The sequence below is a fragment of the Telopea speciosissima genome, chromosome 6, assembly GCF_018873765.1.
Source record: "Telopea speciosissima isolate NSW1024214 ecotype Mountain lineage chromosome 6, Tspe_v1, whole genome shotgun sequence".
Classification (NCBI taxonomy): domain Eukaryota; kingdom Viridiplantae; phylum Streptophyta; class Magnoliopsida; order Proteales; family Proteaceae; genus Telopea; species Telopea speciosissima.
In genome coordinates, this window is record NC_057921.1 from 50,441,598 (window position 1) to 50,469,491 (window position 27,894).

The following is a 27,894-nucleotide window of genomic DNA, read 5'->3' on the forward strand; positions in this document are numbered from 1 at the left end:
GAATTGTCAACTCATCTATACTAAACAATATGATTAAGTTAAAGAAATCAATCATTGTTTTGCTAGTCAACTTGATTTTGGTTTAATTGGTCTCTTAATTAAGCTTATCTAAGAGATGTTTCAAACCTATATTACCTGTCTAGATCCCAGGGCCAGAACCAAGATGTTCCCATTGTTGTGACCAGTTGGGGGGAAGAGATACAAGCTTTGAGCAAAAATGGATGAACTTATCAAAATGAAACCTTAATGGTTTCCCTGATTCCATCACCCCCCCCCCCCCCCCCCAAAAAAAAAAAAAATCGAACTTCCTAATTTTAGAAGATAATGAAGATTGATATCTTTAAAATCTGAAATAACAAATCTGATCTTCACCTAATAAAAGTCATACCTACCTAACCCTAAATAAGGAAATATTCCTTATTCTTGGGGGAGACTGAGAAAGTCAGCTAAGAAATGCGTATATCCTAAATTTCTATACATTCCTCCTCTCATTGCTCATGGTCTAGAAAGCAAATTCCACTAGTCATTCTATTAGATTGCTTGAATGACTGGACTTTGATGTTTAACATGAAATAAATGGTCTACCGATCGAATGGTGACAAATTGATGTATGATGTAATCCAAGATAAAAGATTTTATTTCGAGGATCATCATTGGCTGACAATGATGGGACCAGAAAATTATGAGAGGACCACGGAAAAGTGTCAGTAGTGAACATAGTTGTTCTTCTTTCTTTCTCTCTATCTTTTGTTTTTTTGGTGCAAGCAATATTATCTAGATGAATTTTTGCTAACATTTAGTGAATTATGGTATATAAATGAGACAGCGATGCAAGTTAACATATTACATACAACTACGTAACGTAGGATTAATATTACCCTATGAAGCAAAGGAAAAAACCTTTCGAAAATGAAAAGAAAAATTGACAGAGTAAGAAGTCCCATAATACACGTATGTGCTTGTGAGAGGATGGGAGTTTCGAGGCTTTAATAGGGGTGGAGAGTTTATGACTTTTCCAACTTCATGTGAGAGGGGACATGGCCATGCATGCGTATATGAAATCTTTGGCCTAATCCTATTATCGAAAACCATGTTTCTCAATATCCAATCTCCAACTTTCCTTAATGTTATCCACAAGCTCTTTAAGGATCACCAATGCATCTACATAGAAGACATACAATACAGCCTTAGATAACTTGCCACTTAATATGGAAAATTCCTCTGCCTCTTTGCCACAAAAAAAGTCTCTCTTTTATCTTAAATTTCAGCTTCTAATGTATGTCAACATGATTTTATACATTGAAGGTTGGGAATTTCATCCTCCCATCAGTCATGGTGTATATATCTCCTGGATGCCAAAATCATCTCAACAATGTCATTTGAAAGGAAAGAAAAGGAAATCTCCTGTGACCACTTTTTCTTGTGCCCAATCTTGGTCTAAAATAAGAACTCTAAAGAAAGTTTGATATGCTTGCTCAAAAAGAGAGAGAGGACGAATGTAACAAATAAACCTTTTTCACTCTTTTGTGAAAAGGATTTAAAGGAAGGGAGAGAAAAAAAGGGAATAATCCAAGAAATATTTGAACCTTCTCAGCTGTTTCTCTTCCTTTTCTTTTGCTAATTCACTTTTTCTTTATTCATATCCAATTGGGTTTCCTTTGATTCATACATATATGGTATATATACTCCATCAGTACCTTTTCTCATTTCCTTTTGGTTAGAGAGAAAGAGAGAGAGGGAATGTATGTGTACACGACTCATATACTGTGGGTGTTGTTCTTTCATTTCTCTTTTCCTTCTTTTCTTTTCTGGTCACGAAAAAGGTTAGTGCAAAGTATGACTAGAAACTTATCTATACGGGTTGGTTGGTGGGTGGGTGTTTGAAAAATAACGTCCAGAATGACGATTTTGCATAAGAAAAACAAAGAGAAAGAGAAGAACAAGCACAAGACAAGATTTATGTCGTTCACCCCCAATAAAAAGGCTACATCCGAATCTAGATCCTCTACTTCTGCCTGACCGTACTGTCGTGTGCGCCCCAGACACAGCAAGGCGGCGAAAATACTGCCTTACCCCTGTCCTAGCGCCTTGCTCGAGCGGGATTACGGCTGTATTTTCTACCTTGCTGTGTGTAGGGCACATGGCAATATTAGGCAAGCGGAAGTAGAGGATCCGGATCCGGTTAAATCCATACCCGAGCGATAGAACGATTCCACTACTTTTATAAAATAACAACATTATATAAAAAAACCCTAACCCAGAAAGTAAAGAACTACCCCTAGACACCCACCCGATCTGGTTCAGACTTGAACCAACATATGTCAAAATACATATCAAATCAAAGATCTCAACGACCTCTACAAGGATCACCACAACACTTTAGTGACTGAGATCAGATTTCACCAATAACAGGTGAGTGGGTTCTGTTATGTACAGCTGATGTATCCATACATCAGCTCTAAAGTTGTAAGGGTAGAAGAAATTTATGGAAGACAGAGAATCACGTAATTCTTGGACTTTCCAGTTATCTAAAGCTATCCTATGCATTATAGTAAAGATTACCTAACACCTACGTGTGGGAATTTTCTTTCAATCTTCAGCCGTAATAGATTTTCAAACACTATAAATTTGAATCTCTAAAGAGGTTCTATAGTCACACACACATCTCCAAGTTGCACCTTTTGCATGGAAAATCGCCAACCACCGACCTCGCAAACCGAGAGAGAGAAGGAAAAAGATGAAAAGTATTAGTTAGTGTAGGTACCAACACATGTAATCTCCATGATTTGTTCCTTTGTGTCCTTTTCCATTTTTTAACTTTTGACCTTTGCTGCACGAGAATAATAGAGAAAATTTAACCTATATATGTATTGTCCAAATGGAATATGAGAGAGAGAGAGAGAATGAAAGAAAAGAAGTGTTTTTTTTTGTAATCCAGGTACCCACATAATCTCTATGATTTCTTCCTTTTTGTGTCTTCTTTTTTATCTTTTGACCAAACTGCATGAGAAGATGAAGAAGAAATAAGAACTTCTCATTCTGTCTCTATCATCCTCACGTTATAACATCTCCCAATGATATATCTTATTAGCTATGACTAATTGATCATAACCCAAACCCCTCTCTCTCTCTCTCTCTATCTCTCTCTCTAAGACAAAGAACATGTAGGTCTGATTACAAGAATAATTGAGAACTAAGATGTTTAATATTACATTCTATTGCATAGAAAGAGGTGTTAAAGACAATTCATTCTCTAGCATGGGGAATTAAAAGCCTAAACCTTGACTTTCCATCCTTGACTTTGGTGAGGATTAGGTTACCTTTGAAAATATATAATTCTCACATTGGTATGTGCATGCTTTGATTGATGAACTTTTCTTTTCTTCTCTTCTTTCTCTTGTTCTCTCTCCTCTCTTGCTGTGCTCATAAGGCGGCTGATGTGGGCTTGACCAAAGAATGACATCGAATAACGACACGTGGCAAAACATCATTCCTCATACACATTACCTGTCCAGTGAAAAATATGTTTCTATAGAGCTCCATATTTCAAAACTTTAGGTGGAAATTAAACCCTCACAGGATATTTGCATTTAAGAAACTTATGGGACTTAAAATTAAACTGTTGAATTCCATATGTACAATGTTATGAAGTCTGCCCCTTCACCATGACTTAAACTGCCATATCTAAATATCTGAATGCTATGAAGTTAGGGAAATTAATTCTAAGACTATTTTTAGCATTACCTAGATTCTGAATGTAGGATGAAATATATTGCCTGGACATAGACGGCAATGATATTTACGGCACCGGTCGGTCCCCTACAGCCATTGAGGATGATGACGTCTCAACTGCCGCCAAACACATGGCCTGCTGAGACTGAGGAATCAATCTCGACAGTGGATCATTTTCAAATGGGCGGCAACGAACAACAAAATTGCGTATGAGATCAGATGGTTAAGATCCTCAACAATGGCTGTAGAGGTAGCCGAATAAGGTTCACCATCCTCAACAACTTAGCAATGTAGGAATTCTTTAGAAACTCTCTTTGGTTCACATGGAATGTAGGCATGCCCTCCAAGGAAGTTTCCAATTAGGAGTAAACCAGAAGCAAATGGTCCATTGGAAGAAAAACCTATGCTGAAATGCAACAACTTGATCCATCTTATCAGAGCTTCATATAGAAATGCAACAACTTGATCCATCTTAAAAAATTACATAAGATTAAATGTATTAAAACTATTTGCATAATTTCATAGTAATAAAGAAAACATTCATTGAACAAGAAGGAAAATTCATTATTCTATTTCTAGACCTATCAATCAGTTAGTGTTTTCATTGACTTATCTCTTTAACCCATATCTTTCACTACATTTTGAACCAAAGCTTTCCATTCTCTTATCCATTCCCTTGACTTAGCATTCATGTGCCGAAGTCATATTTTAGCCGTTCATTGCTATCCGCCATTGAAACGCATATAGCAAATTGAAGACACCCAATTCAAACTATGCATATCTACAAACCCTGTCCAATCAGGAAATGCAGTTGAAGGGTGGGAGGATAATTCACTATAATCAATATCCCTCCTCGTATGTGTTCCTCATGTCTCAGTTTTTCGGCTGCCAAGTAGGAATTGCTAAGCCCATGAATGACTTGGTCCAGCTCAACAGCCCCAATGTTCCAAGACTAAGTCCAACTACCAACACCGAAAAGTTACAAAGCACATGTAACTGAAATGCAAATTTAGTGCAGCAACAAAGTAGATTTTCTGTATACCAGTCACCAAGAGTTGGCCTTTGTTAACTGTGACTAGGATATTGGCCCAATTGGCCCAGACCATTGGGCACGGCATCAAGCCCTAGTAGGAGTTTACATGAGCCTACAATGGATGGACTGTTGTGAACAGAACTTAGCCCATTTACATATGAGGATTCATTATTGAGGCCAATACTGGCCCAAGAATTAAAGAGTGGGATGAGTTTTGGTTTTTTTACTTCTAATGGAATATTGGCCCAAACCCAACCTCATTTTTTCTGTCTATTTTAGGAGCCAATTATATACATCTGCTACCTACTTTTAACGACAAAATAGAAATCATGTAAGGTTACCCCTAGCAAAAGTATACAACTTAACCAAAAACACCGACAAAACAGGAAACCATGGGTCAAATGCATTGGGGAGATCAGATAACAGAGCATATGGCAGACCTTCTCCTCAATTTCTTGAAATTTGTGTATAATTGCTATGTTAGGCATAATGTTTCCGTGCAACTTAACTACTTGGTGGATTCATATTAACAGGAGTGAATCCCCATGACCTAAAATTCAATAGATAGATCTCGCTCCTGGACAAATACCTCAGTTAAATACATAAATAAAAGATTTAGAAAAAAAAAAAAAAACCTAAACATCCTGCTGGACAAATGATGCTTGCACCCAAACTCAAAAAGGCTCAATAACCACAAAATGTCATGACCAGTAATAGAAGTTCCCTTCAATAACCACAGAATGTCAGTACCAGTAATAGAATTTCCATTCAATAACCACAGAATGTTATTACCAGCAGTAAAACTTCCATGTTATAATCTTTTATCTAATACAAAATTTCAAAACACAATAATCCCTATAGTGAGGAACTTTTATTCTCACCACCTAAAGTATGGCTTTTGTCTGCAAAACCAACAGCTGAAATCAATAAATGATGGCAACAAATACCAATCTCCTTCAATGTACACCGCCATTCCTGGATTTCCTGTTAAGAATATAAAACCAGGGCATTAAAAAATTATATAACTGATTGGATCCACAACTAGAAATCGAAGAGTCGTTTACTTTCAAAAGAGAGTCATGGCTGAAATTACAGAGACAATTACAATCATGCTTGCATGCTTACAAGCATGTGTTTTATTTTTTTGAGTATTGTAATGAAATAATGCCACTTCTCCAAGAAAATGTAGTTACAATATGGCATAAAAATCCAGTTGAAAGCCTTTACTAAAATCATTCACCTCTGATAAGAGATTAAGGCCCCCAAGACAAAGACCTTGAACCCGGAGGATGACAATATTTGCACATTAACACATGATAAGGCTGTGACCTATATGTTACAACAGTTTACTGGTGTATCAAGTAATCAGACCGAATGCGGACCAAATGGATGGGATCACTCGTCCATAATCCATATTAAAAAACACCAAGTCTGTAGACTTAATGATAATTGACAAATCCGAACTAGAGATAGATGGGTATATCCATATTAAGTTACAGATGTACAAAACCTTTTTTTTTCTTTCTGGGGATCAATACTGATAGAAGTTTTAAAGTTTAAACAGAGACCAGCTAACTAAAGTCAAATAATAAAGAAATGCCAGCCCAATAAATACAGCTCCAGCCAGCAGACACCAAGCTAGGAATGCCCCACCTTTGGTAAGAGTCAGCTTGTTGCCTGACCATGCCTACTAAAAGGATCAGCAATTCAACATCCTTGCTTCCTTAATACATCCTTATTTAAAGCATAGAAGGACAATCACCAGTTACACGTCCAACCAATGACCAGCCCAGAGTCACCTTTCCACAAAACAAAAACTGAAGGCCCAAGAAAATCATTGTCAAAAGTGCTTCAATAATGGCCAGAACTTAGTCCAAACTGAATTGGCAAAAACAGCAAGCTCCAAGAATCAAAACAGAAAATATCCAGTTTAGGCCTGGACGACCCCAGTAGTGCCTGGTCTTGGATTCATAATCAAGGGAAGTCACCACAGCATCACAAGGTGTGAAAAATAAAGTGGAAAATTAGCAAGTCCCAGATTAGGCTATTTATAGAGATGCCCCAAAGAAGTCAACCTCTGAAAGCCAATGAGCCAAAAAACAGTGGTGCTCCATAAACTCTGTCAACAGACCTTTGGACCTCCTGAAACGGCATCAAACTCCTCTCCTCCCATATAGACAATACTAGTGCACCCCCACCATATGCCTCCAGAAGGACAATCCTCAACAGAAGAGAGTGTATATGATTAACACCTCATCAGCTCAGATGTCACCTGATGCGACCCAAGAGAAAACCAAGGGGAGGGGAAAAAATGAGAGCAAAAAAGCATCACCACCGAAGGTGCAATAAAAGAACAAGGAATTGCTGAGTCCCACTAGCAAAGTACAAAACAAACACATTGACAAGGCTCCATTTTCTCCATATCCACTGTAACATTTCATCTAGGAGTGCAACTTGGGATGGAATAGCTCAAATTCACTCGAGACCTGCCTGATTTCTTTTTGGGCTTGGCCTGGGTTTTTCAGCCTGTGGGCCATGATAGAGTTTAAAAATTCCCAGCCAAAGGTTGGGGCAGGCTGAGTTAGAATTGAGGAATCAGGCTTAGCCCTGTAAATAGGCAGAGTTTAAGTGATACCATTAGAATCCTGCCTTCATTCCCTATTAATAACCAGATACATACATTTTGGGTGCTTCACTTTTCAGGTCAGGCTGGACTGAGCTTTAGCCTGGACGAGCTGGATTTGGGTTGGGATTTTCCAACCGAGCTCAGGCTGGGTTGTGCCAAGTCTCTGGACAAAATACCTCAGGCTGCGTTGGGTTTTCAAAAATCCTTGATGTAGAGGAGATATCAGAGTATTTGAGCCGTTTCGACCAGCAAAAGTCCACCCGGAGTGGACGGAGGTACTAAGCGAGATGGGTCTAATCACCTATCAAATCGAAGATCTCGAGAATCGCTTCAAGAGTTGATGTCTGCAATTTTTGGCCATCCGGGCATGTTTTGAAGGTGAAAAGCCCGCCGAAGTTTGAAATTTGAATTTTGGCACAATATTTTGAATTTTGAATTTTAAAGCACTTTTTAATTTTGAATTGTATTTGACCTATTATATAAGGTCTCTTCAAGATTTGTAAGGTTCATTTGGAAATCAATTGAAATTTGACATTTTTGTCCTAATCCCTTACCTTGTGGATTCGAGGTCGTTTGTGCTAGAACGACATCTAGCCCACCATACTTCTACTACGTCAATCCTGCCCAGCACCCCCCCCCCCCCGCGGGAGTTGCTCCTCAAATGCCACCAGTGTTAATTTTGTCAAGCATAACTTCCTAAGAAAAATGCTTTAGTCTTAGGGGTAACCACTGATTTTTCAAATGGATTTTGAGGGAATTGATGCAGTCCATCTGTCTCGGGAAATACAAAGACTTTAGAATGTTCATAATGATAACTAGGCATCATTTTGGTCCTTACCCATTCATCAGTTTTGAGTCTAAAATTTGCAGAAACTCTACAGATTTAAGGCCCTCCTGATTGACAGTCAACCGACCCAAAAAATGTGAGGTGTTTTTAGGAGATTGCAAAGCTTGGCACAAGGAGAGTGAACACTAGGATGGAAAATTAGCAGTTTATTACAAAAAGGAAAAATCCATACCACCATAATCCTTCCATGATCTACCTCTATACCCACCCACCCACCCACCCAACACCAAAGCTAGCATGAATTTGGTTAAAGGGTGAGCAGGTGCAGAACAAGTGGAACTGCATCTCACTGCAGTACCAGGTAGCATTACCACGTGGCAGGTCAGGTGGGATTCAAATTTTAGTGACACATAGGCCAACTTCCTTTATGTGCCGAGTTTGATCCCACTCTGACTCTACCAAGTGTCATAATAAAGAAAAGAAAAACGGTGAAAAAGCATGTCTTCTAATAATCAGTTAAGAAGCATCATTTAGATAAACTAAGTATATTAGAGATGAGGATGTTGAGATGGATGTGCGGCAAAACTAGGAAGGATAAAGGAATGAACATTTTAGAGCTGATTTGGGAGTTGCACTGATACATAAATAATGTAGTCCTAGCTTTGAATACTAGGAGCCAAATAACCAGGATCTGATCTGAACAGTAGTTCGGCTAGGTCAAAATAGGTGATTTTGGTCGAATTAAGGTTAGGGTTTAGTGAGGTCTAGGGTTCAATGGTACGGTTAAGGTAAATTGATGTAGGTAAGTCTTCCAGTGAAGGTCTCGTTAAGGTTTAACAAGTCTAAGGCTGCTGAAAAGAATCGTCAGCAGGTTTGGAGCCTAGGGTTAGGGTTTTGGAAAAAGGGAGAAGTAAAATTTCTAGGGTTTGGGATTTGGTTCCAACTTACTTGCTGATTTGAAGAACAACTTGAACAGATTGTTGATGTAGAATAATCCTTGAAACCAAAACTTGAATGTAGAGCTCCAAAAGAACCACCCGGGCTTCACACTGCAAGGTGTCGATTGGATCAAACACCAATCCCACCAGCGTTGATCACACACAAGACAATCTTCAGCAGTGAAGAATAAGCTGCAGAGCAGCAGCTTGAAAACTATTTTTCAAAATTCAGAAGTAAAAAAGTGCCCCCACAAAATTGACTTTATTTATAATGGCCAAAAGCCATACTCCTATTCAACCTAGGAGACAAAGAAGCGCCCTAGCCGATTCCTATTACATAGCCGACAAAACAAAAGGTCATGCGACTAATTAAAGTGGTCACATGACTACAAAATAGCTAGTAACTAGCCTAGCCGATTCTAAGAGGCGACAAATAAATTGTCACATGACTACTAAAAACTAATTCAAATAAAAAGGGGTCATGTGACCACTTAAGTAGTCACATGACTACTACATCAAAATAAAAACTATGGAGCTAAAACAGCTAATCATGTATGCAACCCTATTACCCATACTTTAGGTCCATAAAAGTGACCTATTACACTGAAAACCCATGGGATCAAAGGCCCGATATGTATATAACCCAACCCTAGACTTATTCCTAAGCAAAGAAGCCCAGTTCAGTGATAACTCTGCATTAAAACTGAGTGAATTCTAAAAATTTAATTGCTAAGGGTAATAAAAGAATTAGGGACAAGTAATGGTTACGAATCTACTTTAAAACAAGTGATGAGAATCCATCCAACAAGATGTATTAGGAATCCACCTTTGTTGAAATCAAAATAGTGTCAATATCCACCCCTTGATCATGAATCAACATAGCACCATAAGCTCAGAGTTTCAAAATCCATATTCCTCTGATCATGTGTTAAAACATGGAAGCATTGGCATATGTATAAGATTCCTAAATAAAAATCTATATGAACTAACTCCTAGTCTCGATCTTAGATAAGAAATGAACTATCCTTATCACAACTTCTATAGATTGGTAGTGATTTGAGTACAACCTCAGGACCAACTAGTTCAAAACCTTAATCTTTGTAAACGATATTATTACCCTCTACAAGGAATGCACCTGCTTTCATTTCAAACAGTATATAGCAATTGGGAATGCCCAAGGCAAACTGATGCAGAGTTGAAGGTCTACTAAAGGAAGAATAGAGGTCATCAGGCAGTCCATGATAGCTGTTTTATGTGCCCCACGGTAGGCCCTCCTATGTTCTTTAAGTCAGCTTGTTTAGGCCCATATGTGCTACTTCACTTAAAGCACATATCAGGCCCATCTGTTTAAGCCACAACTTAAGCCCATTAAGAAGCCAGCGGCCAGCCTTGTGTGGTATATTAAGAAGCTCACCTGCAACTTTCCACCCTAGCTTCTTTCTCTTCTCTTTATTCCTACTGTCTTCCATTCTGTCAGATTCCATCAAGGTTTAATCTCCTTTACTGTGGCATTATTCTAACAGTCTTCCTCTCTTATTTTGAATCTGGCTTATTACTCTACCACACCTATATTGCCATCAAAGTTCTGCAGGTTTCTAAGCACAGGTCACAAATCCTAGGATGTATATTTTTCATCTTTTCTATCTACTCCCCACTGTTTCTGACAATCGATTGCCACTGTTACATATTGTTTTGTAGGTCTGACTTCACTGTCCACTATGTTGCAAATTTCTGGCTGCAGCGAATTAAATTGATATTCTATCCAATCCAGCCCTTGTATTGATCTCTTCTTTTAACGTTACCTTCTTCCCTGTTAATATTCTATGTGCCCTTAATTTGAGGATCATCAGACCTACAGATTTGGAGTTCTGTATATTTTTCTTTAGTTTCTAAATTCTGTTATTCCTAATTTTCTATTTTCTGATATACTTCATTACAACACATCCAATCATTGGATCGGCTTATTCTTTGGAGGGATTAACTATCCTAGCAAGAGGGTTAATCAATCCAAATCTCAGTTCCATGTGACTTGACTTCCCCTATTCTGCCATATTCTCTATTGGATTATTGTGTTTCTGTCCTATAGGAAGTTTTTTCTTTTAATCTTATCTTATTTAACCGAGAACACATCAATTTGCACTGAGCCCCTGTCCACCAGTGATCCACAAGCTTCTAACCCACTCCGTTTCCAAGAATCCTTAAATCAACTCACCGACATGGTTAGGCAACTCACCAACCAAATGGATATTGTGGAGCAAAGGCCTTATGACCAAACAGCTAAATTCACCGAACCGCCTAGAGCCAATAAGGAGACATAAGTACATTCCACCGCTAATAATAGCCAAAGACGAGGACCTCAAAGAACATTCACACCACCATATTCTTTTGAGGACCACGTTTGTGCATACTTTGATGCAGGACCGCCACACCGTCGTACCGATGATTCACTAATGGAGGCTGAGATAATAAAAATAATAAAAAAAAAAAAATCTAATGGGCTCAATCAAGAGATTGAAGGCTGAGAACCTATGGTTCAAGTCCTAAGTTCCATGTTGCCTATTATCTTCTAAGTTCTTGTTTCACCACAATCAGTCTTCTCCTATGTCTGCACACCATCATTTATGCTCTTGAAGATTTTTAGTTTAGAACCTAATTGTGGAGAGTAAATCAAGAGTCCGCAAGACTGTGGTCGGTACAGAGCATCATTGCTCTGATACCACTCTGTCACGTCCCCATCCCAGACAAGGGATACAATACATTATAAGGGGTGACTAGGACGACGCGTGTCATCCTACTAAGCTGCCAGGATCACTGACACAGTGTCCCAACTCACAGTCATAACCAATATTAAAACAATATAATATCAGAGTGCGGAAAGGAAAATATTACATTCCAAAAGATCAATAGTTTTGCGGAAGCGTATAAAATCAAATAGTTACAAGATGATCAAAACCTAGATGATAAATACTGTAATTAATCCATTTTTCATTACCATCTAATAATGATCAACAAGGGTATAATAGTAAATGTTTATACATGGGCCTACGCCCTAAAATAAACAAAAGGGGAACAAGTCCCTAGAATTCTCACGGCCCGTAGGCACAATTGTCACAAGGACACCCGTTGCCATGTTCCTCTAACACAGCTTCCGGCTCCTCCGTACCTGCATCATAATCTAAAAAAATGTGTACACGAGGGGGTTAGCTCCACTGAGCCAGTGAGGGGATGGGGATGCACAAACACACAATTCACATAGTCCAATGATGCATGCATATGTTAAATAAATTTTCCACCTAACATCACAACTAAGTCAGAGGTATATGCTACTGTGACAACTCGGGAGACACTGTGGGTCACTTAACTTATCGCCACAATGAAACCTCAATTGTCACCTGCGACCTACGCCGATCGAAGCCTCCAAGACCACTCAGTGGCAGACCCCTGATAACCAATACTACCATGACTGGCCTCTCCCACCTCCACAGAATCCGGTGTACTGATTACCCAACACCTAAACCCCTGTTGGTAAGGGTCGTAGCATAAGGGTGTAAAATCCTAGCCGCAGATATACTACATGCAAGTCCTATCGTCCCGAGAGGTAATCCGGGCGCATCAACTTTTCATCTGGTTTAGTGCCCGGTTACCAGCACGGCACGGCGCATACAGTTCAACATGACATTCAACATAATTACTTCATAAATGTATATAGTATCCGGGGTTCCGGCACCAACACCCACCGGCACCGAGACCCATCAAAGTAAAGCATCTCTAATCAACATCATAACAATCATATATAAAAGTATGCAATATGCGCAAGCATGCTTAATAATTTATAATGATAACATAATATACAATGCAATAATAATATCAAGCCCAAACAACCAAACCCACTCACATATAAGTTATGTTCCGATGTTATGAGTTGTCGCCGCAATTAAGTAACACGTCGCTAAACGAAAACTTTAAACCTAAATAAAGAGTGAAAATAGGGTTAATTAAATAAAGGGACGGATCCCCACAAGGTCTCCCATAATCACTTTAAGTACAAGGTTTCAGAAGTAGAGTGGTTGCAGGAGTGGTTTCATGCCCAATTTCTGCAACCACATGTAAATCCTAGGAAACCAGGGGCTCAGGACAGTCTCAGTCCAGTGCGGTTGCAGGAGTGGTTTCTCAGGAAATGAAACCGCACATAAATCCTAGCTTTCCAGGGGCCTTCTCAGGGAGGTAATCTCAGGGTGGTTTCTTGCAGGCATGGTATAAAATCTCGCGATATCTCGGCGATATATCGCCATATTTCGTAAATCTCGACATGTCCGAGATACGAAACACTTCCGAAACCAAAAAATACAATATCTCGTCGATATATCGTGAGATATCGACGATATATCGTGGATCTCACGATATATCGCGAGATATTGAAAAAGTGACAAATAGTGTCACACTAAAGGCCCCTTTTATACCATATTTCACAGCTCTTGGTCGATATTTCGACCGAGAGCTGCTGAAAATCTATTTTTCTCTCTTCTTCCTCAATTTTTGCTTTTCTTCCTCCCTTCCAAGCCTCATCCAAGCATTGTTGAAGCTCCTTGTCACCGGGAAGACGTCGGAAGGTCATCTAAGCTCATCATCCAAGCCTATTTTCATTATTTAAGGTAAATTCTATTTCTCTAAAACTATTTTTTTTTTAAATACTTTGTACAAATGTTGTTGGATGTTGATGATATTAATATATGTTAGACACCGGAGGCCGATCTACAGCCTCACGGTGTCAAAAAAATTTTCCCATATGTATTTTTTTTATTTTTTTTCTGGTTTTAAAAATTCATTTTCCTACAACTAAAATAGGAAATAATTAGGAGTAATATGACTTAGATGGTAATGAATTAAATATATGTTAGCCACCAATGGCCGATCTACGGCTTCACAGTGTCGGATTTATTTTTCTGCTCTTAAATAATTCTTTTAATTTTCGAAAATTAAGAAAAATATATAAAAAATTAAGAAAACAGAAATAAATAAGGAAAAATATGAGTTTTAAGTTTAAAAAATAATGAAAAAATATAAAAGTTATTTCTATATGTTTTGAGATGCATTACATGTATATTATGTTTACTAATTTTTGGTTTTGTTGTGTTAGGTCAATACTTATATTAACATTATATATAAAAAATTGGTTTTAATTATGTGAAAAATATAAGGGTTAGGGGAAAAATATTAAATAACTATACAAGTGTATTAGTAATCTAAAAGTGTCAATTGAAGTGCATCTACATTAAGTTTTTTAATTATTTGTGTTACTTACATTGCAGTAAACAAGTATCATTATGGCGGATCGTGATAGACAACGTGCGAAGGGCAAGCAAAAGGTGGGGGAAAGTACTCAACAAAGGGGGCGGAGGGAACAAAGAGAACAGAGGGAACAAGAGAGACCAGCCAGCCAGCATAGGGGTGACATTGCATGGTTACATGGTACTCCTATTGATGGGGATAAGAGAAAATCTATATGTAACTATTGTCACATGCAATTTATGGGAGGTGGGTCCAGTAGACTTAAACAACATCTGACTGGAGGATCTAAAGATGTTGTAGGTTGTCATATGGTCCCTACTGAAGTAACCAGGGAGATTGGTGATAGTTTGAGGGGAAGAAAGAAGAGGAAGGCTGACAAGCAAAAGATAAGAAAACAACTTGAGGATACAGTGAGGAGTTCGATGGGAGGAGGAAGACAATACAATGATGATGATGATGATGATGATGATGATGATGACATTGCAGTACCTGATGACATACAAACAGTAGAGGAGGCTAGGGATTTTAGGCGGACTGTTTCAAGGAGTAGAGTAAGCTTTCAAGATGATCAGCAGAGACAAAGAGTAGGGGGGTAGTGGAGGAGCTGACAGTTCTGGAGGTCCTAAAACTTTGAATCATTTTAAAAGATCACAAAGTGTGAGGGCAGCCCCAACACCTCTACCAAGATCAGATACCACCATCAACATCTCGATCCTAAATTGCATAAGAAGAAAGGAAGCAATCAACCCGTAATCAAAGGAGCATGGAAGGGGATGAAGGGATTGGTTAAAGAATCAATAGCTAAGTGGATGCTATACCATACCATCCCAAAGAACATCGCACAAGGCCCCCATTATGATACCATGATAGATACCATTGCAGGTGGCCCGAATTCAAGGGCCCCACCCCATATGAGGTAATGAATGTTTATCTACCTCAACAAAAGAGTGAGATTGATGAGTACATTAGTGAGATGAGGAATATGTGGGAGACATATGGGGTGACTATAATGGCGGATGGATGGACTGGGCCTACAAGAAAGTCCATCATCAATTTCATGGTTTATTGTGATGGGAGGACAGTGTTCCTCAAACTGTGGATGCATCCAAAGAGATAAAGGATGCAAAATATATTTCTGATTGTTAAAGGAAGTAGTGGAAAAAGATGTGGGTATTGAGAATGTTGTCCAGTTGTAACAGACAATGGAAGTAACTTCAAGTGGCGGTGAGAAGATGATGAACAATAGTAAGTACTGGCTCTTCCGGACTCCTTATGCAGCCCATTGCATTGACTTAATGCTAAAAGATATGGGAAAGTTAAAGTTGGTGAAGACTGTGGTTGAAAGTGCAAGACAAGTCACCAACTTTGTATACAACCACTCCTATGCACTCAATCTATTGAGGGAAAATGTGGGGGTGACTTGGTTAGGCCTGGCATCACAAGATTTGTCACCAACTACATTGCCCTCAAAAGCATTGAGATAAAGAAGGCCGGGCTGAGAAGCATGTTTGCTTCTGAGGAGTGGTTTGAATGGAAGGGTTCCAAGACTGCAAATGGGAGGGAAGCACAAGCAACGATGTCATCTGAGGACTTCTGGACCAAACTAAGCAAAGTGGTGAAAGTTTTAGAGCCAGTAGTTAAAGTTCTACATGTTGCTGACTCCGCTCTGAAGGGCCCAACCATGCCAGTCCTATATGCTGCAATATACTTGATGAAAGATAGTGTCTATAGTGTGGCTCCTCGCAATAGCAAACACTTCTTAGATATCATAAATGCTCGCTGGGAGAATCAACTTATGCATCCACTGCATAAGGCTGGTGAGTAAATTTGTTTTATGTTTACTAATTCATAGTATTATTATTTACTAATTACCTATGCATTTGACAATACCTCTATTCTATATGTCATATTTCAGCATACTACTTGAACCCTAAGTATCAATATAACAATAGGCTTGGGTTGGAAACTCAACTTATTGATGCTGTGAAACAAGTAGTGAAGAAGTTGGAGCCAGATGGTACACTACAAGCAATTTGCAACAATGAGGTGAGTTCATTTGGAAACTCAACTTATTGATGCTTTCAAATAAGTAGTGAAGAAGTACTTATTAATTTTCCACATGGGTGTAGATCAAGGTATTTAGGGATGCATTGGGAAGTTTTGGAACTGAGGCTGCGATACAAGGTAGAGCACATGGTGATGCTGGTAATTCTTTTAAGTTTTAAATTACATATGTATTGAAATTTGAAAGTTGAAAGTTGAAACAACATTTGACACGTCTTTTTTGTTGTAAACTTGTAATGCAGCTGAATGGTGGGTGTTGTATGGGGAATCGGCTGAAAACTTAAGAAGAATAGCAATTAAAGTCCTTGCCCAAACATGTTCTGCATCTGGTTGTGAGAGGAACTGGAGTACTTTGCACTCATCCACTCCAAGAGGCGCAACAGATTGGGGTCTCAACGTTTATCTGACATGGTGTATGTGCACTACAACTTGAGGCTGAAACTGCAACACATACGCATGGGACATGAGGGACAGAGGGGCACCATTGATCTAGCTAACATCTTTCAAGTTGACTCGGACGATGAGGACCCTATTGTGGATTGAGTGAGGGATAGAGGTGAGCCAGTGTTGGATGAGGAGGGAGGTAGGCCCGACCCCATGATAGCTTCCGAGATTGGTGCCGATGTGGACGAGTATATGGCGACGAGGGTCGATACATACAAGGGAAGCCTCACCCATACCATTCACCTTGGTGGCAATGTTGCCGATGATGAAGACTGGCCTAAGTCCTCAAATGATGATGATGGTGATGATGGTGATGCTGGTGGTGGTGATGGTGATGCTGGTGGTGGTAATGCTGGTGGTGGTGATGTTGGTGGTGGTGATGCTAGTGAAGAATTTGACGACATGCGAGAGCGTTATGTGGTAGGCCAGGAGGCCCAGGATACGGCACCTGTAGAGCCACTCCGATTCACTGGAGAGACACAGTTTGATCATGCCACACAAGATACGGACCACGGAGCACGTGCCCCCGCACCCCCACCCTCGAGAGGCCCCCTACATACATACAACAGGAAGCGTAGGGGTCGACAAACACAGTTGCAACCTGATCACATGGACATTGATAACCTATCTAGCTCTATTGGTGGTTTGAGTATGGGTAATAGGGAGGGAGGACCGACTGGACATTGGCGTGCCCCATCTTTTGACGCACATACCACTCCATTGGCATCGGATTATGGTGCATCACAACCTTACGGTGGATATGGATATGGATCATCATCATATGGGTAGTTTAGTGGGGTAGGGGACTATGACTACCAGTCCCAGTCCCAGGGACATATTGGATCATCTTTTGTAGATAACATCTTTGCATACCCTAGCGGACCTAGCTACCAACCTCACCAGCCATACATGCAGCTAATGCCATCGCCTCTTGCGCCAACGCCAACATCATATCACAGTGGATCATCTTCTTCACGGACTGGATCGATTGGTAACCCTAGTTTATATCCTAGGATAGGTTACCTACAGTATGTTGATGATTCCATTTACGTGACACTTGTGGATGACTACACTCGTTTCTTCTCCGATTCTATACCGTGGTCCACATATGTCCTTCAAACAGAGAGCAATGGACGTCGACTCCAGCGAGGCATGAGTGGGATTGATCCAGGGAAGCACAGCAACTACTATTAGCAGGTTAGCACTTGTAATTTGTAACTTAAGTTGTGATTTCATTAATCTATGTGTATTTAACTATTTATACATTAGGGTCGGCGACAGTATGTCAATCAAGGGTGCAAGCCCAAAACACCAATTTGAATTCACATTTTTACAATTTTATGGTTTAAATGTGTTTATTAAGCTTAAATAAGGTTGTCCATGAAGTTTCAGGCCTAGATATGGCCAAATACCCCCCGAGATGGACCCCCGAAATATTGCAGAAAAAATGCAATATTTCGGTCATATTTCGCAATATCTCGGATATTTCGGATATCTCGGTAGGCCCGAGATACCGATATATCGCGAGATATAATACTATGCTTGCAGGTCTGAAACCACACATAAAACCACATACCTGCAGAACCGAAAATTGAAAGGTTTCTCACCAGGGATTCCTTTCCCAAGGGGTTTAAAGGTAGGGAGGCTTCAAGAAAGCTTCCTCCTAGGTCCATTAGGGTTCTAAGACCTCATTAGGTCCATGTAATCCCAAGGATTTAAGAGGGAAAACAAAGAGAACCTAATTTAGGACATAATAGGGTAGAAACCCTAAATCTCTCAAATGGAAAGAGATTGCTTAGGCTTAGAGCTTGTAATGGAGTGAAATAACTCCACCATAGTCTAGGTTTAAAGGTTTCATCGATTCCTTGGGTTCCAAGAGAACCCTAGGTCAAGTCTCTCCCATTTTTCCAAACCTTAAAACCCAAAAATAGAAGAAGTAAAGTGGGATTTAATGGCTTACCTACCCCAAGGTAGAAGAGCTCCACGTTGAGGGCTCCAAGAAGTGGTCTTCAAGCCTCCAACCAAGATTCTCCACCCTTCTTCCTCCTTTTCTCCTTCCTTCTTTCTTCTTTCCTTCTTTCCTTCTTTCTTCTTTCTCCTTTCTCTCCTCTGTCTCTCCTCCACGATTTAGGTTAGATGGGAGAAGTAATGAAAATGAATGCTTCTCCCCACCCTTTGTCTTATTTATAGAAAATGGGTCATGGGTCCTTTAAGTTAAATTGGTCAATAGCTAAATGGATCGACTCATTGGTTTTAATTAGAAAAGAACCCACTAAGGATGGGTCCAATTGGTTGGGCAAGAAATAGAATAAAACCCATTTTTTGATCCCACATGTCAAATGGGTCAAATAGGTTGAATGGGTCGATCCAAGTTAAATGGGTCTCCCAAGTTAAATGGGTACTCTAAGTTAAATGGGTCAAGAGGGCTTAATGGGTTGACCCATTAGTTCTACTTGGGTTAGAGAAAGGAATACCCAACCTTGGGTCAAATAGAGTTAGATGGACCCTTAGGTTAAATTGCCACTTAAGCCCAATGGGCCTCTTAAGCTAATGGGCCTGCCCACTAGTTATAATTAGGAAAGAACCTAATTAAAAGATGAGCCCACATGATATGGGTATAATTGCTCTTCACACGTTTCCCCAGGGCAAGTGGGACCCACAAATACAATATTCCCAACTCAACTAAAATAGCTCGGGCTGTCCAAACCTTAGCCTGCACTTCGAGGGCATCGAGGGAAAGGGTAAATAACTAAAATTAAGGGCTAGCACTTACTATTTCCTTATCATGGTTTGTCCCCCATGACCCCGAATAGTTTCCACCAGGCAAACTTGTACTGTGGTCAATAATTTTGTAGCTGGGTTTGACCACCAGTGAGAACAGCTCACCAGCATACGTGGCAGTGATAACTACACGTCACGGGGAAGAAATAATAATTAATTATACTCCCGGGGTGCGGGTATAACACAATTGGCTAGATTAGACACCCTTAATTGCATCACTCATATAAAATGTACTTGGAGTTAGGAGAACAAAGACAAGCGTGATCCAGAGGTATTCTATGATTGGCTTTCATGTTTAGATGACTACTTTGATTGTAATGAATTGACAGAGCAAAAGAAAATGAAGCTTGCATGGACCAAGTTAGTAGGACCGGCCCGAGAATAGTGGAATCATTATGAGAGGAGATTACAAAAACAGGGAAAAACCCCTAGCACTTGGCGAGATGAAAGACGAATTGAAGGCCAAGTATCTTCCATCAACCTTCAAAGCACAACTGCATGATCAACTCAACTCTCACTACGACAAGGAACCCCATCAACAGCAGACTACATGCAACACTTGGATACACTTGTCTCACGTACCGGACTTAATGAAGAAGATGCCCAGCTGTCGCATTTTAAATTGGGACTGAGACAAGAGATCCAAAGGAAGATGAGCGTGACAGACATCTACGACCTTCAGGACTGCTTCCAGAAGGCCTTATGTGCAGAAAACAATTAAGGACTTCTATGAGGCGATTTGGTCCTCAAGTCAAGGAGAACAAGAAAAGCACTACAGTTAGTAAACTCACGGGTCGACCTGCCCCCACCCATACACCCTCTCATATTGACAATAGGGGTAAAGCCCCAATGGCAAGTGGTAACAAGATTCAATGCTTTCATTGTCAGGAGTATGGACATGTAGCCGAGTTTTGCCCTCTGAGTCAAAAGTTTAATGTTGTGCTAGAAGGGATTGATAATGATGATGAGGGTGAGGTGATGGTTCCTATTCAACTGGATGATGATGAATTACCGGTTGGTTTTGATAAGGTTGTAGAGGATAAGGACACGTATGGCATTCATGTGGTTAGCCGTATTCTGATATTGGAGACCTAGGGAGAGAATTCGCATCAACACTTCATTTTCTATACATGTATGCATACTGGAGACTTTCCCAGTCAGGCAATCGTTGATAGTGGCAGTTGAATAAATGTGGTTTTAAAATCCTTTACCAACAAGCTACGTCCAAAGAAGCACCATAGTTGTCTAGGCGACGCCTAGGCATCTAGGCGCCTTCTTGGTGTCGCCTTGACTTTGGACCCTATCCAACATCTTGGTTTGCATAGGCGCCATGACAATTATGAGAAGCACCCCCGCCGTATCGAGTTTCTTTGTTGAAAGGAAATACGATGGAGGTAAATCAGCGGTGTCAATAACCCTTGAAGATTGGCCATTATGATGAAACAATATGGTGTGATGTTATTCCCATGAAGCTAACTGATGTACTTTTGGGACAGCCCTGGGTGTATGACAATGACGTGTTGGAAGGTGGCAAGAAGAACCAATGTGTTTTCAAATTCAACAGCAAGCTTATCACATTAGATCCTCTAAATATTTCAGCGAGTGAGGACCTGCCATGATACAGGACTAGTTTTGGCACTTGTCACTAGGGAAGTGATTCCTCCACAAGAGGTTAAAATTCCCAAGCCAATTCAAGACCCGATATCAGATTTCTCTGTCCTAGTGCCCGAGGAGCTACCCGATGAACTACGAGTGATGTGCGACATCCAACATGCCATCGATTTGATGCCCAGATCTGTACTCCCGAATCTACCAGCTAACCTGATGAGGCTACAGAACATACAGAATTGAAATGGCAAGTCGATGACTTGTTGAATAAAGGGTTTATAAAAAAGAGTATGAGTTCATGTGCAGTTCCAGCCCTCCTTAGTCCTTACACCAACGAAGGACGGGATGTGGCATATGGTGTGACAGCAGGCCATAAACAAGATTACCGTCAAGTACCGCTGCCTTATTCCCAAACTTGATAAAATGCTAAACATGCTGGCCAGTGTAAACATTTTTTCCAAAATAGAACGTAAGAGTAGGTATCATCAGATATGTATCCGCCTGGGCGACAAGTGGAAGACTGCTTTCAAAACCAAAAATGGTCTGATGAATGGAAAGTTATGCCATTTGGCCTCATCAACGCACCCAGCACATTTATGTGTATGGTAAAACAAGTATTATGCCCCTTCAATGGTAAATTTTTAATTGCTTACTTTGACGACATTTTGATATACAGCCAAAGGAAGGAGGACCATTTAGACCATTTGAGGCACATGATGCACATACTTCAAGTAAAGTTATATATCAACATGCAGAAATGCTCTTTTATGCTCGCCCAAGGTTATATTCCTTGGATTTAGTACATTAATAAGCTCCTCCAAAAATCAAACAGATCTGCTGTAATCACATGTAACAGATATAGAAGCTTACAATTAACAGAATTTGGCAACTAACAAAAACTGGCATAACTTCAAATCAACAGGTCTGATAATAACCAAATTAAAGACACACAAAACACTAACAGGGAGGAACAATATACTAAAAGAAGTGTTCAAGCCAATGGCTGGATTGTCAAGAATAGGGAGTTAGTTCCCCGCAGCCAGAATAGAAAGTTAACAGAAACAGTACCAAAAACCTAAAAAGCAATGGTTGTCAGTGAGCACTCGATGAACAGAACAGCAAGGAATGATATAGAGAAGATCAATAATACACTGAAGTCATGGACTAGCAAGGGAACCAACAGATCAGTAAAAGAAACTGATCTGTCAGAATAAAAAACCTGCAGGAATTGTTACTGCAATAGAAGTGATAAACATGTCACAAAACCAAAGAATAAAGAGAGAAATTCAAAGAGCCAGTCATGATTTACCTTACTGGAAACTGATTGACAGAATAGCAAAGGAAGAGAAGAATAAGAGAAAAAGAAAGTAAAGAAAGAGGGATATGATCCGGCTTCACCACCAAACTCTTCAAGGACTCACCACTTTGGTGGCTGCTGCACCACCATGGGAGCAAAGTTTCACAAGGGAAGGCACCTTTTTTTTTCTTGTCAAAATCGTGTGGGCCATCTCTTCCTTTCTCTTTTATTTATGACAGCCCAAAGGTATTACGGAAGGAAAATAAAAGAGAAAATACTACTTAGCTTTCTTAATGGGCTAAGTAAATTATTACATAAATGGACTAACTACTTCTACTTGATATCCAAGCAACTAACTCATCAACAACTGGGACCAATAGAATCTTAAACAACACAAACATTACAAGGCTAGCGAATTCTTATGGGCTTAAATTGGTGACTTAAATAAGTGTGCCTGTCATGGGCTTAAGTGATCTAAAATGACTTGGCACATATGGGCCCAAAACAGGTTGAGAAAAAAAGACTTGAGAGGCCCATGATGGGCTGTCCGATGGCCCTTATGCTTCATTGTGTAGACCTTCAATTCTGCATCAATCACTTGAGCCCATATCAGGCCAATCTGTTCAAGTCATAAGTTAAACCCATTAAGAAGCCAATGGCCACCCTTGTGTGGGATCCGAATCCTCTACTTCCGTCATGAGAACTTCCATCCTACTTCCCTGTATTCTTAGCATGCCACGTGGCCTGACGCAAATCCTATGATTAATAAAAGCCAAATTCAAATTTTTTTGAATTTCACACATGTCTTGATTAAACCACTTTAAATCCCACCCAAACCGGTTTGTCCTGACTCGAACCCAACCCAACCCAACCCACTTCATAACCAAACTAGGGTTTTTAGCAATCAAACAAAAAATCAATGATTCGTTCTTCTCTTCTTCTTCCCTAAAACGAAAAGTAGAGCATGAGAAGCCCTAAAACGCCAGCAAGAGAAGCCCTAAAACGACAGCGGTTGCCTCACTTCCTGCAAGAGAAGCCCTAAGACTTCCAATGACAAATCGAGAATGGGGGTTTCAAGATCTGGGTCCATTAGGAAATTGCAGAGAAATTCTTCCAGACGAACCACGAAGTTTGTTGTTCGATCGTTTCGAATGAGGTTGAGCACAATTTACGAAGCATCAGTGGACGATTAATTCTAGGATTTTAATGGATAGGATCAAAATCGAGAAAATCGACATATATATTTTTAGCATGGGTCCTTTTTTCTTTGTCTATAACCCTCGTCTCTGTGGACTTATGGATCGAATCCCGAATCGAATCTAAAAGTAGAGGATCAATCGGTTCAGGAGAGTGTTTTGCTAATTTCTCCCCCAAATATGAGGATGGATTCATGGAAGAACGCCTTTTAATCTCTTAAAAGGATTAATGATCTTTCTGTTTCAAGTCAGACCCCTTTTGTAAATAATCATCAGCTAAGATCTTGAATAGAAGAAACATTTCATTTTGTACATTTTCATTTATCATCTTTTATGAAAGTTGGAATTGGAAGTTACAATTCATTTGTTCATTATCACCTCTCAGTGTTGGAATGGAGAAATCGCAACAAAAACAAAACTTGTGATATTCCTCCATTTTATCACAAACCAGCGAGCAGCTAAGGAACAAGTGAAGGCCTCTTCCTTGTCTCGTACTCCTCAGAATTTGGTTCCAAAAGCAGTGTGGAAGCTCATTTGGATGGATAGTGACGGAAGTGAGGCAACCACGGTCGTTTTAGGGCTTCTCTTGCAGGAGTTTTAGGGCTTCTCATGCATAGTTGTCAAGGCATCGCCTAGGCGGCGCTTAGGCGCCCTGGCAGTATTTTAAGGGCTAGGCAGTGCTACGCTTTCCATGAATCATGGAAGGCGGTCGCTCTAACCATATAGGCGTTGCCAAGGCGGTCAAAGCGACGCCTTGGTGCTCCATATGGTCAAGTCAACCGCCATTACTGATTCATGGTTATTTTATTTTTATTTTTTAATGTTCTTTTTTTTATTCTTTTTTCTTGCTTTTTATTGGTTTGTGTATAAAGAAGAGAAGAATGAGCCAAAATGGTTTGGGGATTTTTTGTTTGATTTGTAAAACCCCAGTTTGGTTATAAAGTGAGTTCGGTTCGAGTCAGGACAAACCGGTTTGAGTGGAGTTTAAAGTGGTTTAATCAAGACATGTGTAAAATTCAAAAAAAAATTTGAATTTGACTTTTATTAACAGTAGGATTTGCATCAGGCCACATGGTGCGTTAAGAAAACAGGGACGTAGGATGGAAGTTCTCATGACGGAAGTAGAGGATTCGGATTCCCCCTTGTGTGGTATATTTTGTTTGAAGATTCTGTGGTGAGGCTAGTTAGTTGTTGGAGGACTAGTAGTTATTTCTAATTATATAATCAAGCTACTTATCCCACTAAGACTTATGCTAAGTAGTTATTTCTCTTTTATTTTTCTTGTACTGACTTGTTGACATTATAAATAAAAGATTAGGGGATAAGGCTCCCATAATTTTGGCTCAAGAAATGTCTTCTACTTCGAAGAAACAGCTCCTATCATGAAATAGCAACAAGCAAGGTGGTGACTCCTTAAAGAGGTTGGTGGTGAAGTCTAGCTAGGTCCTGGTGGTGAAGCTAAATCATATTTTCCCTCCCTACCTTCTTTCTCTTCTTCTCTTTATTCTTACTCTCTTCCATTCTGTCAGATTTTCCAGCAAGGTATAGTCCTCTCTACCGTGGCATTGTTCTAAACTTGAGCATCATTCCCATCTTGGGAATATGTATCTTGGGCAGCCTTCCAAATCTTCGCAGCATAATCCAATAACAAGTATCCCCATGCAATAATGGGATGCATAGAGTTGATAAAAAAAGACATTCCAAATCACGGGAGCAGTCATTTGTCATTAAATTAATAAGAGATACCCCGGTATCTCTATTTAGTCATTCGAAGGTCTCTTTTATTAGTTTGAATAGCAAAGAATAGCAGAAAGGAATATATTTTGTACTGTATGTCTCGTTTATCTCTACGAGGTACCAGACGAAAGAAAACGATCTTAGAAGGGATATAATGAAATTCCTTGATTGGTTCTTGTTCTTTCCAAAGGAACGATCTATTTTATTTTACTGAGGGAGCCCACAAACAATTAGAAAAAATTCTAAACTCTAAAAAAGAGTGAGAATTGTCAGAACCCCATTTTTTCTGTGTTGGACCAGTAGTAGGAGGCTTCTTAGTTTCGCCTGTAAGGCACCCTGCTACTCATGGGAATTAATGGAGAAATAGCAAGAGCGAGACCACATCAAATATTTGCTCCCATACAATTTAATGGAGCTAACAAGGAATAAAGGAAAATCAACATGACTTCCACAGCTTGTGCCTTCAGTTCCAGTATATGCGGGGGTGAGATCAGATATGTTGGTAATGCAGGGTTCTACACAGATAAAGAGAAGGAAAAAAAAATTATAGCATACTGCACTGAGAAGAAAAAAGTATCGTGAATCCCTTTAGGCCATAAGTGTTCAAGGGCCAAGAGCAAACGGAGGAACAAGGCCCTCCGTGGTGGGAAAGACTACCACCGAGGACGGTAGATTGAGATGGGAGGCTAGAGAAAGAGAAAGGCGGAGGAAGGTTGCACTAAAGGGGAATGGTTGCAGCAGCGGTAGCTAAGGATTGGATCCCAAGGTGGATCCTCGCTCTAATACCATGATGGTTGATAGAATAACTGGCTAGTCAGTATAACAGCCCAGTCTTCTTTATTTATAATGAAATGAAACCCTAAGATGAGTACAAGTACAGAAATATCCGTATGGGCATAACTACCCTTATACAGTTATACCCATATTACAACAGATCCAAAACTCAATGAAGCATAATGTCAGAACCATTAATAAACCTAAAAAGATCTTAACTACGAGAAACCACTAATGTAATTAAAATAGTTCAAATGATCATGATTCATGAGACTAGGTGTACCATCTACCGTGTTGTAGAAATTGGAAAAGACAATGACAATGATGAGGTCCATCTTTGACATTGGGGTAACCGAAATTAGATGATTGTAGAATAAAAACAAAGGAAGCAAAGTGAAAGATAATAAAAGAAACAAGATTAAAAGGAAAAAAATAGGGAAGAAACTATAAGATGAATAGTGGCATTGAAAACCAGGAATATAATCCGGGTTCCCTCGCTAGCATGTAAGTAAATAACAGCAAAAATATGCCTATGCAGCATATTTCCGCAAATAAATCCCAAAGTAGAAATAAAGTACTACATTTGTTCTCTAACAGATACATTTCCAATAAATGTGAGTTAGAAAATAGGAAACCGCAACTTTGAGAAGTAAAGCTACCAGTCAGTGACAATTCACACAAGACTGAAAATTTTGTTTGTTCATCTCAAAAACTCTATATCTACGCTTAATATATCTAGAGTACCGATGCAGGCAACAAATGAAAAATTAAACCGCAACTGCATTGAAGTGATTCATGGAAACAATCTCAACATCCTGAATACCTTTCCATTGATCATAAACATCCAGGGAGCACTACATTTCTAAAAAAAAAACAGAATGTCTGTTTTTTTTTTGTTTTTTTTTTTTTGGGGGGGAGTGGGGGGGGGGGGAGGTTTGGCAGAACGCATTAAACACCACTAAAACCCTAGAATAACAATCCCGACCTCGTGAATCTAACATAACATCAAGGAATTCCATCAAAAAAAAAAAAATCAAAACATCATGGAATGAATACAAAAAAAATATCTTAGAAAGTATAAGGAATTGGAATACGATGACAGTGGATCGAACGAACTGACCGGTCAGGCATTGGCAACGTTGGGAATCAGTGGAATCCCTTGCTTCTGCTGCTGCTTCAATTTCTCCTGTTCTTCCCTGATTTTCTGCATCTTCAACATCCTTTCCATAACGAGCTCGTGCTCGCATTTCTCGTAGGTGTGACGCTCGTTCTCGCACTTCCATGGGAGGTAGAACTCTGCAACCCTGCATTTGTTGAGAGGTGTGAGGAGGTTGGCACATTGGTCTCTGTAGGCAAGAGGAACCCTAGCTTGAACCATCTCTTCTTGCGTCGCTATCATCTTCTTCGATGATCCTTCAACCTCCATCTCTAAGTCTCTCTACCTCTGTCGCTAACCCGTTTCCTTCAACCCTTCTACTACTTTGGTATGGTGTTCTTCCTCTGACCAATAGCAAAATACTAAAATGGCTGCTTTGATCGCTGCTCTTTTTTTTTTTCAATTCCGAATCCGTATGGACCCTTTCAAATT

The 27,894-nt window shown here is 39.7% G+C and overlaps 1 protein-coding gene across 5 annotated transcripts; it reads right to left on the reverse strand.

Moving 5' to 3' along the window:
• Positions 1-5,514: 5,514 nt before the first annotated feature.
• On the reverse strand, positions 5,515-27,797 carry LOC122663770 (NADH dehydrogenase [ubiquinone] 1 beta subcomplex subunit 7-like). Of its 5 annotated transcripts, none has more exons than XM_043859413.1 (2): positions 27,401-27,796; positions 5,515-5,749 (listed from the first exon to the last, which is right to left on the reverse strand). In XM_043859413.1, the coding sequence occupies exon 1, from the start codon at positions 27,730-27,732 to the stop codon at positions 27,430-27,432; it is 303 nt and encodes a 100-aa protein (XP_043715348.1). In that variant the 5' UTR covers positions 27,733-27,796; the 3' UTR covers positions 5,515-5,749; positions 27,401-27,429. The 5 variants fall into 5 exon arrangements, with proteins under 5 accessions (XP_043715348.1, XP_043715347.1, XP_043715351.1 ...); XM_043859412.1 differs by having other exon boundaries at positions 27,427-27,795; XM_043859416.1 differs by lacking the exon at positions 5,515-5,749 and adding an exon at positions 6,304-6,452 and having other exon boundaries at positions 27,427-27,797.
• Between the last annotated feature and the right edge of the window lie 97 nt (positions 27,798-27,894).